Source organism: Cydia fagiglandana, chromosome 16 (assembly GCF_963556715.1).
Source record: "Cydia fagiglandana chromosome 16, ilCydFagi1.1, whole genome shotgun sequence".
In the NCBI taxonomy this organism is placed as follows: Eukaryota; Metazoa; Arthropoda; class Insecta; order Lepidoptera; family Tortricidae; genus Cydia; species Cydia fagiglandana.
The window spans coordinates 2,048,553-2,063,346 of NC_085947.1; the positions used below are offsets into that span (position 1 = coordinate 2,048,553).

Sequence of the window (14,794 nt, forward strand, 5' to 3'; positions counted from 1 at the left end):
TTTATACAACAGCCGTGCATAAAATTGTCGTCGAAATAATGCAGGTCGTTATGATATAAATCAAGTGATTCCAATTGTTTACTGAAAATAAGCGAGGCGGGTGCTCACGCAAACTGGCGGCCTACCGCGAAAACCGGAATTCACAAATTGCGGGGATCTTTCTCTTTTACTCTCACTAAGACATAATTAGAGTAACGGAGAAAAATGCCCGGAATTGACGAACTTCGATTTTCGCGGTTATAGCCCTGGTAAACGTACAGATGTAGGGCATAACTGTTTTCCATCGTATCTTCTCGGAAACGTTTGTATTCGTCATGCTTCTTCAACCTCAGTACTTTTTGTACCAAGAGCTATGCGACCTATGCCGAGACTCATACTACTACTCGTTGATCTCATACTCGTTGATCGGGTCGCCACTTTCCCGAATGAAGGTTGAGGGAGGCGATGGCTGAGATACGCGTCATACTCGTGAACGGGTGCTGTTTGTGGAGACTGGTCTGTTTAAGCTAATACGAGCTTTATACTTAGTAACTTAATTTTTATTAATTAATTACAGTGAGACGCCTCATTCTGTTCTCGTATGTTTCTTTTCTTTAATGAATTAATGTAACAGGATATTGACTCTTGGAGACCCTATACATCTCTAAGGATAACTTGATAAACTATATAATCTTATAGTTCTGACACCTAGAGACATTTACACCTCTAAATATTATAGATTTTCTTTCGTGTGTTTTTTTATCTGTATTTTGTATGTACTTCGACATTTAGAGACCATATACATCTCTTAGTAATTGTAATATGTTAGATTGAATTGTTAGTTTTGTTTTATAAAATTGTTGATGTTATTATTTTTGCTTTTATGTAAATTCAATGTTGACGTGTAAAAGTGCCCTTGTGGCCTATTTGCTGAATAAATGTTGATGTTTGATGTTTGACAGACTGAAATAGCAAGACACCGTGAAAAACGATGGAAAATAATTAGCATTATGTTAACAACACTACCATTGCGAGTAAAACAAATCTCACTGTCAATTTCCTTGATAAAATGATGTCACTCAATTCTTGGCCCGTACCTTTAGTTCGCGCCATTAGGTAACTAAATGCTGTGGCCCCAGTGAAAAAGGGTACAAGTCTCATGCAGCTTAGGAGTAAAAGGGCACAGGTGTTACTTAGAACTTACATCCTTTTACAACTGCGCTGCCCCAGACTTATACCTTTTTTCACTAGGGACACTTATGACATCTTTTAGATATAATTTTGATGTCAAAACATAACTTTGAATTGGCCTCCTGTTTGACTTGAACGTCCAATTCACCTCGACTCGCTAAAGGAATATAATATCGTGCATCGCCAAGCCCACGCTGTTGCCAGTTATGGGCAGAGTACACGCCATTCGGCTGATTTTAGAATTACGGCAAAACGGTGACACTATTTGTTATATCAGACATAATTTATTGTATTAGGGCGAAGTTTAATTACATTTGATTTAATGATGTCAATATGTTTGTCAGCTCTTGTGTAAAAGCGGCACGGATAAAGTGGTTAAAGTTAATAATTTAATATTAATAATAATAAGCCCGCAGGGCAGCTTGTGGCGAGCTGTTGGGGAGTAACGACCCCACGGACCCGAGTGCTCCCGAGAGTCGGTCAGGGTCTCCGTCTCCGGCGTGTCTTCGTCGGTCGGAGTGGACCCCAAGGGGACCCGCAGGACTCTCAGCTCTGGCTTGCCTTCATTGGCCGCCCAGAGAGGAGTCGCTAGAGCTATATGCTCCAGGGGTGGAAGTGAAAGATGCATAAGACGCGAGTTGGCACAGTGGCTGGTAACAGCCACTGGGTAGAAAGCGGCGCACACCTCTTGACACCCCTGAGCCGCTCACACCGATGTTGCTCCTGGTCGTCTTTACGACGGCAGTTTCAGGGGCCCATCTAGTCAGCGGCAAGTCACCACCTGCCTCGATGACGGTGTTAACATTGTTATGGCAGGTGTCCGGACCTCTTTGCAATAGACCAGTTTCATTGTCCACCCAAACTTCAATCTATAGACCGGAACACTGTTCACTTTTTCTACAATAGTCCCAATGCCTGCTGCAACCGGTTCATGGGTGTCTATTGTTGCGCCTGTGAGCGGGTTCCAGCAGGCGTTCTACATGACATTAAAGCTCTCCAAAGGGCCTCTACGTGTTGGATCTGTATCCCCACGCAAGCCTATCAAAAGACCGGGATGTATAGGCCCGTGAAATCCAGAAAGGAGATACAAATAATAATAATAATAAAATGCTTTATTGCACACTACAAAAGAAATATTATTCATTTTATGTTTATTTACAATCATGAGATGACATGTGATTAGGTCTTGTAAAAGAGAACATTAAAGAAAAAATAATACCACCAGAGACGACCCAGGACAGACGCTTCTGGCGACGCCATATAAGGAGAGCCGACCCCAAGTAAATGGGATAGGGTTAGGAAGAAGAAGAAGATGTTTATTTACAATATTTATCAATTTATATCGTTACAGAACGTAATAAAATTATTTTATGTTAAATAAACGTTTTACCTTAAACAAACTAAGCCTCTGAAAGAATTAATATTTTTAAGACTATTTGGTTCATTTTTTGTAAAGGTTAAATTCGATTTAATAATGTTACATTCTCACAGTATTTTCCGCATTTAAAATAAAGGGGTTTATCCACGTAAGCTGCGACCTGCAGTCCGATTTTATTCTCATGTTAAAAGAATTCATTGAAATCCAATTTTTATAGAAGCGATAAAAAAGGCACTACAATAAAACATCTCAAATAGCCTTTTGCCGTGCTAAAACATTTTTCCTAAGCTATGGATTGCACGAGTTTAAAGTTTTGTTTGTTATAGCAAAGAAATGAAAATAATTCTTGTTTTTTGTGTAATCAAATTTGCATGGGTGTTAAGTAATAGCTATAATTATGAGAAAAACAGTTTCGGTGTGGGAAGACGCATTTTGTAAGTGTTAATGATGTTTTAGGCACACAATGTCATAATGTGAGATTATAGATACGTAACTAGGTTATCAGCAAACTTATATTGACCGGGATATGAACCGTGATTAAACCTTTTGTATTGTTTTCGAGCTCCCGATATTGCCACGCAGTTACATGCATCTTGTTTACCGGTAACTCATGATAGCGGGTGGGTGTCAAAGTTGTGTATGTAGACCGCGCTCGGTCTACCTTCATTCGTGCACGTCAGCTGCGTTCGCTTTCGGGAACTCGAAAACAATACAAAAAGTAATCACGGTTCATATCTCGGTCGATATAAGTCTAGTGAAACTAACCGCGACTCATTCAAACCTGCTAACTAGGTTATGTTAAATAGATCGCTAATTAGCTTTAAGACATAAAAGTTTATATGTACGTCTATTAACGTGTCATCTCACTCATGTAGTAAATGCTGTAAACTGAAAAAGAGTCATATACTGTAATTTCGGGATGCTCGATGGGGGTGTATTTGTAGGTAATTAATTAATACCAAATACTGGGTCTGTTAACTATTATTTATTCTATTAATTGGTAAGAGAAACACCTTAGTCGTACACTGTCTATTCCCCAAGAGAGAGGGGGCGGCGGGGGAACAGCGTTTAGTTACCACACTCTCCCCCGGTACATTTATTAAAGAACGCTTAACTTACAGCGAGCACTTAAATTACACTAATTACTTATAGCTAACATTTGGTTAACGTGGCGTTTTATGATTCTCCCCTCCACCTTTACCAAATATGTAACCCCTGGTGTCAGACACTCCTTAATTTCTCCCCCAATCCACTTTCGTTTTTTATCTCTATAATCTCTAACCATGACTTTCGTCGCCACATCAAAAGTCACATTTCGATTTCCCTCACTGAACTGTACTAGTTTTTCATTATTAATTTGCAACCTAGCACTTACAGGCTGTGGTCTAAGCAAGGAAAATCTAGTTCTCAGCTCCCGCTGATACATTAGTTTCGAGGGACTGACACCAGTAGCTCTATTTACACTTGTTTGATAATCAACTAAAAATAAGTTTGTTGCGTCTTCCAGTGACTTTCCACTGGCTATAATTTTCTTTACATGGCTTTTAAAAGTCTGTACAAAGCGTTCGGCGGCTCCATTCGTTGCTGGGTAATAAGGTGGGGTGTAACATATTTTTATATTTTTACTCTTACAATAATCTTTAAATTCAGTACTCGTCCACGTTGTCCCATTATCCACCACCAAATGGAGCGGGTAACCGTACCGAGCAAATAGTGACTTAAAATTTTTTAGTGTATTAGTGGCCGTTATATTAGACATCATATATGCGTCTGGCCACTTTGAGTAGCTATCTATCACCACCAAAAACATCTTACCACAGAAAGGTCCAAGAAAATCCGCATGTAAACGCTCCCAAACTGTATGAGCCGGTGGCCAAGGTGTCAGGGGTGTCTATTCCCCAAGAGAGAGGGGGCGGCGGGGGAACAGCGTTTAGTTACCACATATACTAAAGAAAACGTGACCAAGCCCTCTAGTGAGTTCATTCCGGCCTCACCAGTGTGGCCGAGGCCTTGGTGTACTGGTGTCTAACGCCCTAATCACTAGGCAGTCCGGCCACGACGTCCCAAATTCTGGAGTATTCTTTGAAAAAAAAATTTAATCTTTGAAAGTCTAGACCTAGACTCTAGACCAACTCTAAAAGGCCTACGTGTTTGCACCCGCACCTTTTTTTCTCTTGCAAAATTTGTTTTGTTCCCTAAAGTCAGACCGTGAAAAGTCTGCAGCGATTTTGATAGCCCACGCAGTGCAAGTGTCGTTTTAAACGCCAAACTTCTATGAAGTCATGACGTATAAATAACACTTACACTGCGTGGCCTATCAAATCCGCTGCAGACTTTTCTTGGTGCGACTCTAGTTGTACAGGCCCCGTAGACAACATGCCAATCGCTAACGCTCCGTAGCGAACGAAACGCATCTATCACTGTCACATTGATATGGAAGAGTGATAGAGACGCAACGAGATTCGATAGCGAGGCGCAAGCGATTGTCACCTTGGCTAGGCCTGTAGTTCTTATTCAAGTATTCTTCGTGCTTACCGTCCTTACATTACTTTAATATTTCAGCCCTCGAATAAACCCATCCCAACTGAAGTACCTCCCAATGTTCGACACCGCGCAGCACCCAAGTCCCCTCCCCACTCCAAAGAGGAGCCTATTCTCCGGCACCAACTACCATAATCTAACCCAAGGCTTTCACAGAAAGGGAAATAAGCGGGTGTATAATAAGGTGTTCGATTATCCAGCGAGGGAGGAAGGGCAGCAAGCGTTTTTTAGAGGGGATCATAATTGCATTGTAAGTTTAAAAAAATATATCTTAGTTACCTTTAATTTGGCAAAGTCCAGAATAGTGGCCGCTTTTTACTTTTTTTTAGGGTAGTGTTTTTCTAATCAGAATTACATACCGTAATAAATACGGGTGGCTGTATCAGGGACGCAATAGTTTACGTAAGAAGTGGTAGTACCATGACTTAAGGCCAAGCTCCGCGTAAGGCCGAAGGCCCAGAGCCAGCTACATGATGCAACTTCCACAAATATCTTCATTGCGAAAAGACGAGCTCGCGTAGGGCCGAAGGCTAGGAGCGCCTGACTATTTCATGCTCTTGCAACTTCCACAAGTATCTTTATTGCAAAGGCCGTAGGCCAATCACTGCGTGGAGCCAAAAGCCAGAAGCATCCGAGAGAGGCGTGCTCACACGCGGGGCTCAGGCTGAGCTGCAGGAGATTAGTCCCTTAACACACAAACAAAGTACAAGGTATAAATGTGAAGGCCGGCGGAGGCCGAATTACGCATAGGGCTAAAGGCCCGCAATGTCCGACAGGTGCATGCTTTCTGCAATTTCCACAAGCAGGTATCTTAATTAGGAGCACTGAAACCCGCGCTCCGGGTAGGGTCGAAGGTCCGAAGCGTGCGTGCTTAAACTCGAGGCCGAAAGCCGAGTGCATGTAGGTAATACGTATATGTACTTGCAGGGACATAAGTGACATAAGTCACCGCGCTATAACACTTTTCGTTGCATCTGGCTTTTCCGACCCTTACGAGTTCTTAAAGACGTTTCTCATCTTCCACGTCAATAGATAGCAGGTTTATAAGACCACCCACACACACAGACAGACAGATTTTCGATCGATTGACCTTTAATTCCAGGAAATAATATTCCATAGACCGACCGCTTAACTGAGTCCTCGCCTGCGCGGTACGGGGGCGACAGGGCGGGACGACTAAGGGTGTCGGGGAAAGTGCGCGCGGCAGGCGGGTGAACCTTCCCGGGTGCGACGACTAAGCGTGGCGGGGAAGGTGCGAGCGTACCTACACCCGCCTGCCGCGCGCACATTCCCCGCCACCCCTAGTCGTCCCGCCCCGTCGCCCCCGTACCGTGCAGGCGAGGACTCAGTTAAGCGGTCGGTCTATATTCCAGCTGAGCAGACTGGCGGTGGATACTGGCGGGTGTCTTCCCACGCTGCTGCGCGGGGGAGTGGGGTACCGGTACTTCCTCGTGCTCGTGCGCGCGCCGACCGGACACCGCATGAAAGGGCGCGTGCGTGCGTGGTGCCGGAACACTAGCGACGAGTACGCGGCGGCTTGGTAGCTTACATGTGATAAATGGGCGTTTTCACTTAAAAGTGTACCATTTTTTTTTTCGAAAATACATTAATTTTTGGGTTACTTCTACTCAGAATCACGAGGACTATCGATTTGAAAATAAATAAATAAATCCTCAAAAATGATTTCACATACATTTTGTATGGACCGTCACAAAACTGATACCCAAAATTTGTATGAAAAACTGGGGACATTTATTTTCTTTGTCTCATTCAATAGTATACTGGTGATTCTACTGAGTTTAAATAACTCAAAACATGATGTTTTAAAAAAAAACAAGTAAATGGTACCATTTTTTCTGAAAATTCTCAAATATAGAATTGGTTTATTTATGTTGAGATTTTTTCCTTCTATTTCTATGTTCTATGTAAAAGTACCTACGGCAAAGTACCTTTGCATACAAATGTATGCAGGGGTGCTGATCTAATAGTTTTGCGGGCTGTACACTTGTTTACATACGTCGTGTTGGTAAACAATAAAATGACAATTAAGGTGACATTCCATTTCCAACGACAGCTGCACTAGATACCATTCATTTTAATGGAAATTGACAATCATACCGACGCGTTCGAATCAGTAGTGCAGCTGCGGTTAGAAATGGAATGTTATTACCATTAGATTGATTGTTAGAAATGGAATGTTATCATTAGATTGAAACAATTGACTTAAGACGCCGTAAAGGATGACTCACGCTAGACCGGGCCAGGGTCGGGCCGGAGCTTCCGACGCTTCGTTTTCTATGGAAAGCACCACGTCAACGATCAGCCGTCATAGTAAATGACGTGTCGGACGCCTCGGCCCGGGCCCGGCTCGGTCTATCGCGAGTCATCCTTTGTAGATTATAACGTAATCACCACCAATGTTTATATCATGTTCTTTTTCATATTGGTGAGCAATAAAGAATATTTGTACTGTAGTCTATAACTAGGTGAAATTTACGAAATAATGTTTCCACATGGAATTATTTCAGTACGTGGCGAATAAGCACTTCCGTTAGACAGCATGGCGGCGTTTCCGGCGCCTACACGTTAGCAACATCCTAAGTTAAACAATTTAGCTTTTATAAGATCTATAAGAAGAGAAGCTACAATAAGATCGACTGTTGTTGTTGACCTTTTATTATTCTACTACAATACAAACAAGCACACGGCCTGTCTGATGGTAAGCAGGCTCCGTAGCCTGCAACGCTAGAGAACTTTCTCTATCGGACAAACTCCGAAATCACAAAAATTCTTTTGGCCGTTTCATACATTTTGGTCGAGTGATTGATGTCGACGTTTTCTATGAGAAGGCCAATTTTTTTTTGGGATTTCAGGGTTGGTGTCATAGAAAAAGTTGTTCAGTATGGCCTACCTAATCACCTTACACAATATGGCTAATGGTAACTTTCCATTTCTAACCGCAGCTGCACTACCGGTACTGAACGCGTCGCTGTCATTGTCAATTTCCATATTAAAATGAACAGTAGTTCAGTTGTCGTTGGAAATGGACTGTCACCTTAACGGTCCAAAAATGACCCTGTAGGCACACGTCAATACACGTCAATGAGTCAGGTATTATCGAATACCCTTTTCTCAAATACTGGTAAGACAATTCAGATCTTTCATGCCAAGGATTAACCCCAAACTGAACGTTGCCGATAAAACCCTCATCAGGCGGTTCAAACTAACCTGGTTGCATAGATATTTCTATAAAAACCAGGATAACTTGAACCCTGAACCATAGATCGTCAATCATGTGGATACATGTACTGACAATGGTAAATCGATGTGGATTTTTCGTATAGCGGTGAGCTGGGTTACTACAGAAAATGTCTAGGTGAGTTTACTTGTAAATGTTGGATATGTAGGAAGAGTTAAGGATGACTCACGTTAAACCGGGCTGTGTCCGGACATTTCGGCGCATCGTTTTCTATGGAAACCATCACGTGATTACTTGTCAGGCCATAGAAAAGTAAGCCCCGGAAGCTCCGGCCCGGTCTAACGTGAATCTTTTAGGAAAAGAAGTCAGTCTGAAATACAATTTTGCATTTGGAATCCGACGATTCTAATTCTAGAAATTTATTGACGGGGTCAAGAAACCTGTTATTAGTATTTACTTTATCTATAGTCTGTATCTTTAGGTATTTAAAAACCGGGCAAGTGCGAGTCCGACTCGCGCACGAAGGGTTCCGTACCATAAAGCAAAAAAAAACGGAAAAAATGCAAAAAGAAAACGGTCACCCATCCAAGTACTGACCACGCCCGACGTTGCTTAACTTTGGTCAAAAATCACGTTTGTTGTATGGGAGCCCCATTTAAATCTTTATTTTATTATGTTTTTAGTATTTGTTGTTATAGCGGCAACAGAAATACATCATCTGTGAAAATTTCAACTATCTAGCTATCACGGTTCGTGAGATACAGCCTGGTGACAGACGGACGGACGGACGGACGGACAGCGAAGTCTTAGTAATAGGGTCCCGTTTTACCCTTTGGGTACGGAACCCTAAAAAGAGTAAACAAAATCTACCCTCCAATGACTACTTAAGCCAGTTGAAGGTAGATGAAAACATTACATGATCAAATAATGTAGGTTAAAGTCAGTTCGTTCAGTAACAGATCCAGGTGGTTTTGTATTTGGTTGTTTAATCAATAATTAATAACTACCCGATAATGTACAAATTATTTTTATTTATTTAAGTACTTAACTAAAGATACAGAGTATATAGATAGTCAAGCCACGTTACGACTTCGCTTACAAACTGGCACTATTCCGCAAATCGTCAGGAAAATTAGGCGTTTAAGGGGAATTGTCTGCCTCTTTGACAGCCCCTTTCCTATTGGTGAGCTTGTCCCCGCGGAAGTTGAAGGTTGGGCCAACGTAACAAGACCTCATGGCTCCTCTACACGATGGGCCAACGCCGGCCACACCAAGGGACCCATGTATGCGTTAGAGGGAGCAAGTGATATTGCTATCTTATTCTCGCATGGCTGCGTCCCTTGGAGTGGCCGGCGCTGGCCCATCGTGTAGAGGAGACACCTGGATGGGGAAAAAGGAGTAAAGGAACCCGCTTAATACAATTACGTATACGTTTAGTACGATTTCCTGCGTAATACGCCCATTTACACTGGTTCCTGCAACATTATGGTAACATTCCATTTCTAACCGCAGCTGCAATACTGTTCATTTTACTATGGAAATTGACAATAACAGCGACGCGTTCAGTACCAGTCGTGCAGCTGCGGTCAGAAATGGAATGTTACCATTATTCCCAAATTTTTTATATTATTTATAACGCTTCCCGGTTTTTTTACGATAAAGGACCCAAACGAAACATATTATAAAAAGTAATTGTCACGGGAACTTGACACGTATGCCAAATTTCATCGAAATCGGTTAAGAAGAAGTGGTCGAAAAATCAATTGCAAGACTTGAAGCATATAAATGTAGATTTATACAAAGAAGATACGGGGTCAAGCTAAATAAAAACCGTTTCATTAACAAACGCGATTGCTCGTCACGGTTTCGAATGAAATTTATGGTAACATTCCATTTCTAACCGCAGCTGCGTTACCGGTACTGAACGCGTCGCTGTCATTGTCAATTTCCATAGTAAAATTAACAATAATGCAGCTGTTATTGGAAATGGACTGTCATCTTTACACTAGGGTTCAGTGGTCAGACGAAGAATTCGCAAATGTCAATTTCTAATAGTCGCTAAATTCACTTGAGCCTCTACCATCAGTTGGCAGAGTATTTTTCACTTACTTTCAGTGAATAAACGTGCCGTATGTCACGTTTTACGTTTCTTTACGGTCTTATGTGCCTAACTTCACTCCACTCCAAACGATACTGTCCCTTACTAACTATACTAAAAAAAGAGCAATAATTATTATTTAATTAGTACGAGTAAACGGTAAATTACCTATCGAAAGTAAATTACGTTCACGATAGCGTTTATGTCAATGCCAAACTGATGGTAGCCGTGCTGTATACTGGTTGACCTGAGTTAAGACTCGCTCGGATTAGGAAAGCAGTTACAATACCAGCATGAGCACAAAAGAGTATGGTATCTGATACGCACACCGGACGACAAAGGAGCAATTTTGAAGAAATTACGAACACAATAGGCTGGATGTGTTCACATAAGGATTTAGTTTTCGGGTCATTCTTCAGCTGACAAACGGTGAGGTTAATGGTTCGCGAGAATTATGAGGATTTTGGAGATACATTAGCTGACGTGAATGCTTTTATCAAAAGGGGTAGGTATGGTATCAAACGCACAGCGCGGATCCGGGAAACGAATTAGAGATTCACTGGATATGAAGTAAAGATATGTGACGTTCCAGGACAAAAGTTACCTTACGCTATTATTAACGCCGCTCCAATATTATTGTGGCCGTATTATATGAAATTTATACTTAGGGGTAGGTACTGGTATGATTTACATTTTTCTCAATAAATCACGGAAATATATAAGGTATAGAACGCGTCATGTCTCAAACTTTTGAGAGGTTATATTAAGAATCTATTTCTGGCACAAAATCTTGATAACTACATAGGTATTTTTTCTACTTGCAAATTTATTTTTTTATTTTTAAAATGTGTCTTTTTAATTAAAAGACACATCAAGATTTTTTTTAAAACCTTATTTCTAATGCTATAAAAAATAAGTTCAAAAACTAAAACCCGACTACTGCAAATCGCGCTTTAAAAAGTATGAAACAAGATAGAATTCTTATCTGAAATTATCAAGCAGGAAATATTATAAATGTTACCATATTTTTATATAAAAAATACAACGTAATACAATTTACTAAATTTTTTATATATTTATAGAGATTCAGAGGATCGCCGTGGTCGTATGCCACGATTATAAACTTAAAAATAATATGGCATACGACCACGGCTATCCTCTGAACCTCTGTAAATATATAAAAAATTTAGTAAATTATATTACGTTGTATTTTTTATATAAAAAAATGGTAACATTTATAATATTTCCTGCTTGATAATTTCAGATAAGAATTCTATCTTGTTTCATACTTTTTAAAGCGCGATTTGCAGTAGTCGGGTTTTAGTTTTTGAACTTATTTTTTATTTAATTAATTTTGGGGTCATGATTTCGTTACTAACTTTTTGAAGTCACTTTATATTATTTTTGCGAGGGCGTCCTCAGTACAGAAATGCACGAAGTAGTATGAGGGCGCCGAAGGCGCCCGGCTTAGGAACGCGTACTTCGGGCTACGCCCGACTCTTTTAGTATGAGGGAGCCGAATGCGCCCGGCTTTGGTACGCGTACGTCGGGCTACGCCCGACACTTTTAGTATGAGGGCGCCTTCGACTTTGGAACGCGTACGTCGGGCTGCGCCCGACTCTTTTAGTATGAGGGCGCCGAAGGCGCCCGGCTTTGGAACGCGTACGTCGGGCTTCGCCCGAGTCTTTTAGTATGAGGGCGCCGAAGGCGCCCGGCTTTGGTACGCGTACGTCGGGCTACGCCCGACACTTTTAGTATGAGGGCGCCGAAGGCGCCCGGCTTTGGAACGCATACGTTGGGCTACGCCCGATTCTTTTAGTATGAGGGCGCCGAAAGCGCCCGACTTTTGAACGCGTACGTCGGGCTACGCTCGACACTTTTAGTATGAGGACGTCGAAGGCGCCCGGCTTTGGTACGCGTACGTCGGGCTACGCCCGACACTTTTAGTATGAGGGCGCCGAAGGCGCCCGGCTTTGGTACGCGTACGTCGGGCTACGCCCGACACTTTTAGTATGAGGGCGCCGAAGGCGCCCGGCTTTGGAACGCATACGTCGGGCTACGCCCGACTCTTTTAGTATGAGGGCGCCTAAGGCGCCCGGCTTTGGAACGCGTACGTCGGGCTCCGCCCGACTCTTTTAGTATGAGGGCGCCGAAGGCGCCCGGCATTGGAACGCGTACGTCAAGCTACGCCCGACACTTCGGCGGCTTTGGAACGCGTACGTCGGGCTACGCCCGACACTTTTAGTATGAGGGCGCCGAAGGCGCCCGGCTTTGGTACGCGTACGTCGGGCTACGCCCGACACTTTTAGTATGAGGGCGCCGAAGGCGCCCGGCTTTGGAACGCATACGTCGGGCTACGCCCGACTCTTTTAGTATGAGGGCGCCTAAGGCGCCCGGCTTTGGAACGCATACGTTGGGCTACGCCCGATTCTTTTAGTATGAGGGCGCCGAAAGCGCCCGACTTTTGAACGCGTACGTCGGGCTACGCTCGACACTTTTAGTATGAGGACGTCGAAGGCGCCCGGCTTTGGTACGCGTACGTCGGGCTACGCCCGACACTTTTAGTATGAGGGCGCCGAAGGCGCCCGGCTTTGGTACGCGTACGTCGGGCTACGCCCGACACTTTTAGTATGAGGGCGCCGAAGGCGCCCGGCTTTGGAACGCATACGTCGGGCTACGCCCGACTCTTTTAGTATGAGGGCGCCTAAGGCGCCCGGCTTTGGAACGCGTACGTCGGGCTCCGCCCGACTCTTTTAGTATGAGGGCGCCGAAGGCGCCCGGCATTGGAACGCGTACGTCAAGCTACGCCCGACACTTCGGCGGCTTTGGAACGCGTACGTCGGGCTACGCCCGACACTTTTAGTATGAGGGCGCCGAAGGCGCCCGGCTTTGGTACGCGTACGTCGGGCTACGCCCGACACTTTTAGTATGAGGGCGCCGAAGGCGCCCGGCTTTGGAACGCATACGTCGGGCTACGCCCGACTCTTTTAGTATGAGGGCGCCTAAGGCGCCCGGCTTTGGAACGCGTACGTCGGGCTCCGCCCGACTCTTTTAGTATGAGGGCGCCGAAGGCGCCCGGCATTGGAACGCGTACGTCAAGCTACGCCCGACACTTCGGCGGCTTTGGAACGCGTACGTCGGGCTACGCCCGACACTTTTAGTATGAGGGCGCCTTCGACTTTGGAACGCGCACGTCGGGCTACGCCCGACTCTTTTAGTATGAGGGCGCCGAAGGCGCCCGGATTTGGAATGCGTACGTCGGGCTACGCCCGACTCTTTTAGTATGAGGGCGCCTTCGACTTTGGAACACGTACGTAGCCCGACACTTTTAGTATGAGGACGTCGAAGGCGCCTGGCTTTGGAACGCGTACGTCGGGCTCCGCCCGACTCTTTTAGTATGAGGGCGCCTAAGGCGCCCGGCATTAGAACGCGTACGTCCGACATTTTTAGTATGAGGGCGCCTTCGGCGCCCGGATTTGGAACGCGTAAGTCGGGCTACGCCCGACTCTTTTAGTATCCCGACTTTGGAACGCGTACGTCGGGCTACGCCCGACACTTTTAGTATGAGGGCGCCGAAGGCGCCCGGCTTTTGGAACGCGTACGTCGGGCTCCGCCCGACTCTTATAGTATGAGGGCGCCGAAGGCGCCCGGCTTTGGAACGCGTAGGTAAGTCGGGCTATGCCCGACACTTTTAGTACAAGGGCGCTGAAGGCGCCCGTCTTCGGACCGCGTACGGTACGTGTCTTGGAAAAAAATTTACTGTTTCATACATTTTGGCTGATCAGGACTTCTATACCTATTGACGTTATAAAATGTTGCAGGACATTATAAAAACACCATGTATAGCGGCCAAACAAATTTCTTTTGCAAAAACCTTTTTGTGTCTCCGTAGTCGCGTCGCGTAACACGCGGATAGATTCCAGAGCGCATGTAGGTTCATAGTTCGAATTACCTAACCGATAAATAAATTATTTTTTTATATAGCGCATGCAAGCAAAGCCGGGTGCAAAAGCTAACAATATTTATATATTTGAAATGTGCTAATTGAGCTCTTTAAAATGATGTATAACACGTCATCATTACATAATTTAATTTTTTTGGTTCATGACTTTATGACCTCTAGAGGGCGCCGTGTTCATTTTTTTGTGACGCCATATAGCCTATAACCAGCGGGCGATTAAGACGATTCGAATGACATATCGTTTGTTAAATTATAATAAGTACTTTAGAAGTTATGAGGGAACAGATGAACATACATACATACATACATACATACCCACATACATACCGGTCAAAATCATAACCCTCCTTTTGCGTTGCCGTAGTCGGGTAAAAAAAAACGAACTATAAACCTCCAACTTTTAAGCGAATTCGTTGTTTAAATTATTTTATTGCCTATGACATCGTG

The 14,794-nt window shown here is 43.9% G+C and overlaps 1 protein-coding gene and 1 long non-coding RNA gene across 2 annotated transcripts in view; one reads left to right on the plus strand and one right to left on the minus strand.

The window, feature by feature from the left end:
* Positions 1-14,794, minus strand: part of LOC134671719 (uncharacterized) — a 404,925-nt gene that overhangs the window by 162,278 nt on the left and 227,853 nt on the right. The gene's annotated exons all lie outside the window — the stretch shown is intronic.
* LOC134672145 (uncharacterized) lies at positions 2,805-6,749 on the plus strand. Its single transcript, XM_063530048.1, has 3 exons — positions 2,805-2,982; positions 5,111-5,339; positions 6,463-6,749. The coding sequence occupies exons 1-3, from the start codon at positions 2,882-2,884 to the stop codon at positions 6,631-6,633; spliced, it is 501 nt and encodes a 166-aa protein (XP_063386118.1). The 5' UTR covers positions 2,805-2,881; the 3' UTR covers positions 6,634-6,749.

Excerpts from the sequence above, each read along its gene's own strand:
- LOC134672145 (XM_063530048.1), top strand. The coding sequence starts at position 2,882 with ATGAAAATAATTCTTGTTTTTTGTGTAATCAAATTTGCATGGGTGTTA. Across the intron at positions 2,983-5,110 it reads GGTGTGGGAAGACGCATTTT|CCCTCGAATAAACCCATCCC; the intron begins GTAAGTGTTAAT and ends TTAATATTTCAG. Across the intron at positions 5,340-6,462 it reads GAGGGGATCATAATTGCATT|CTGAGCAGACTGGCGGTGGA; the intron begins GTAAGTTTAAAA and ends TCTATATTCCAG.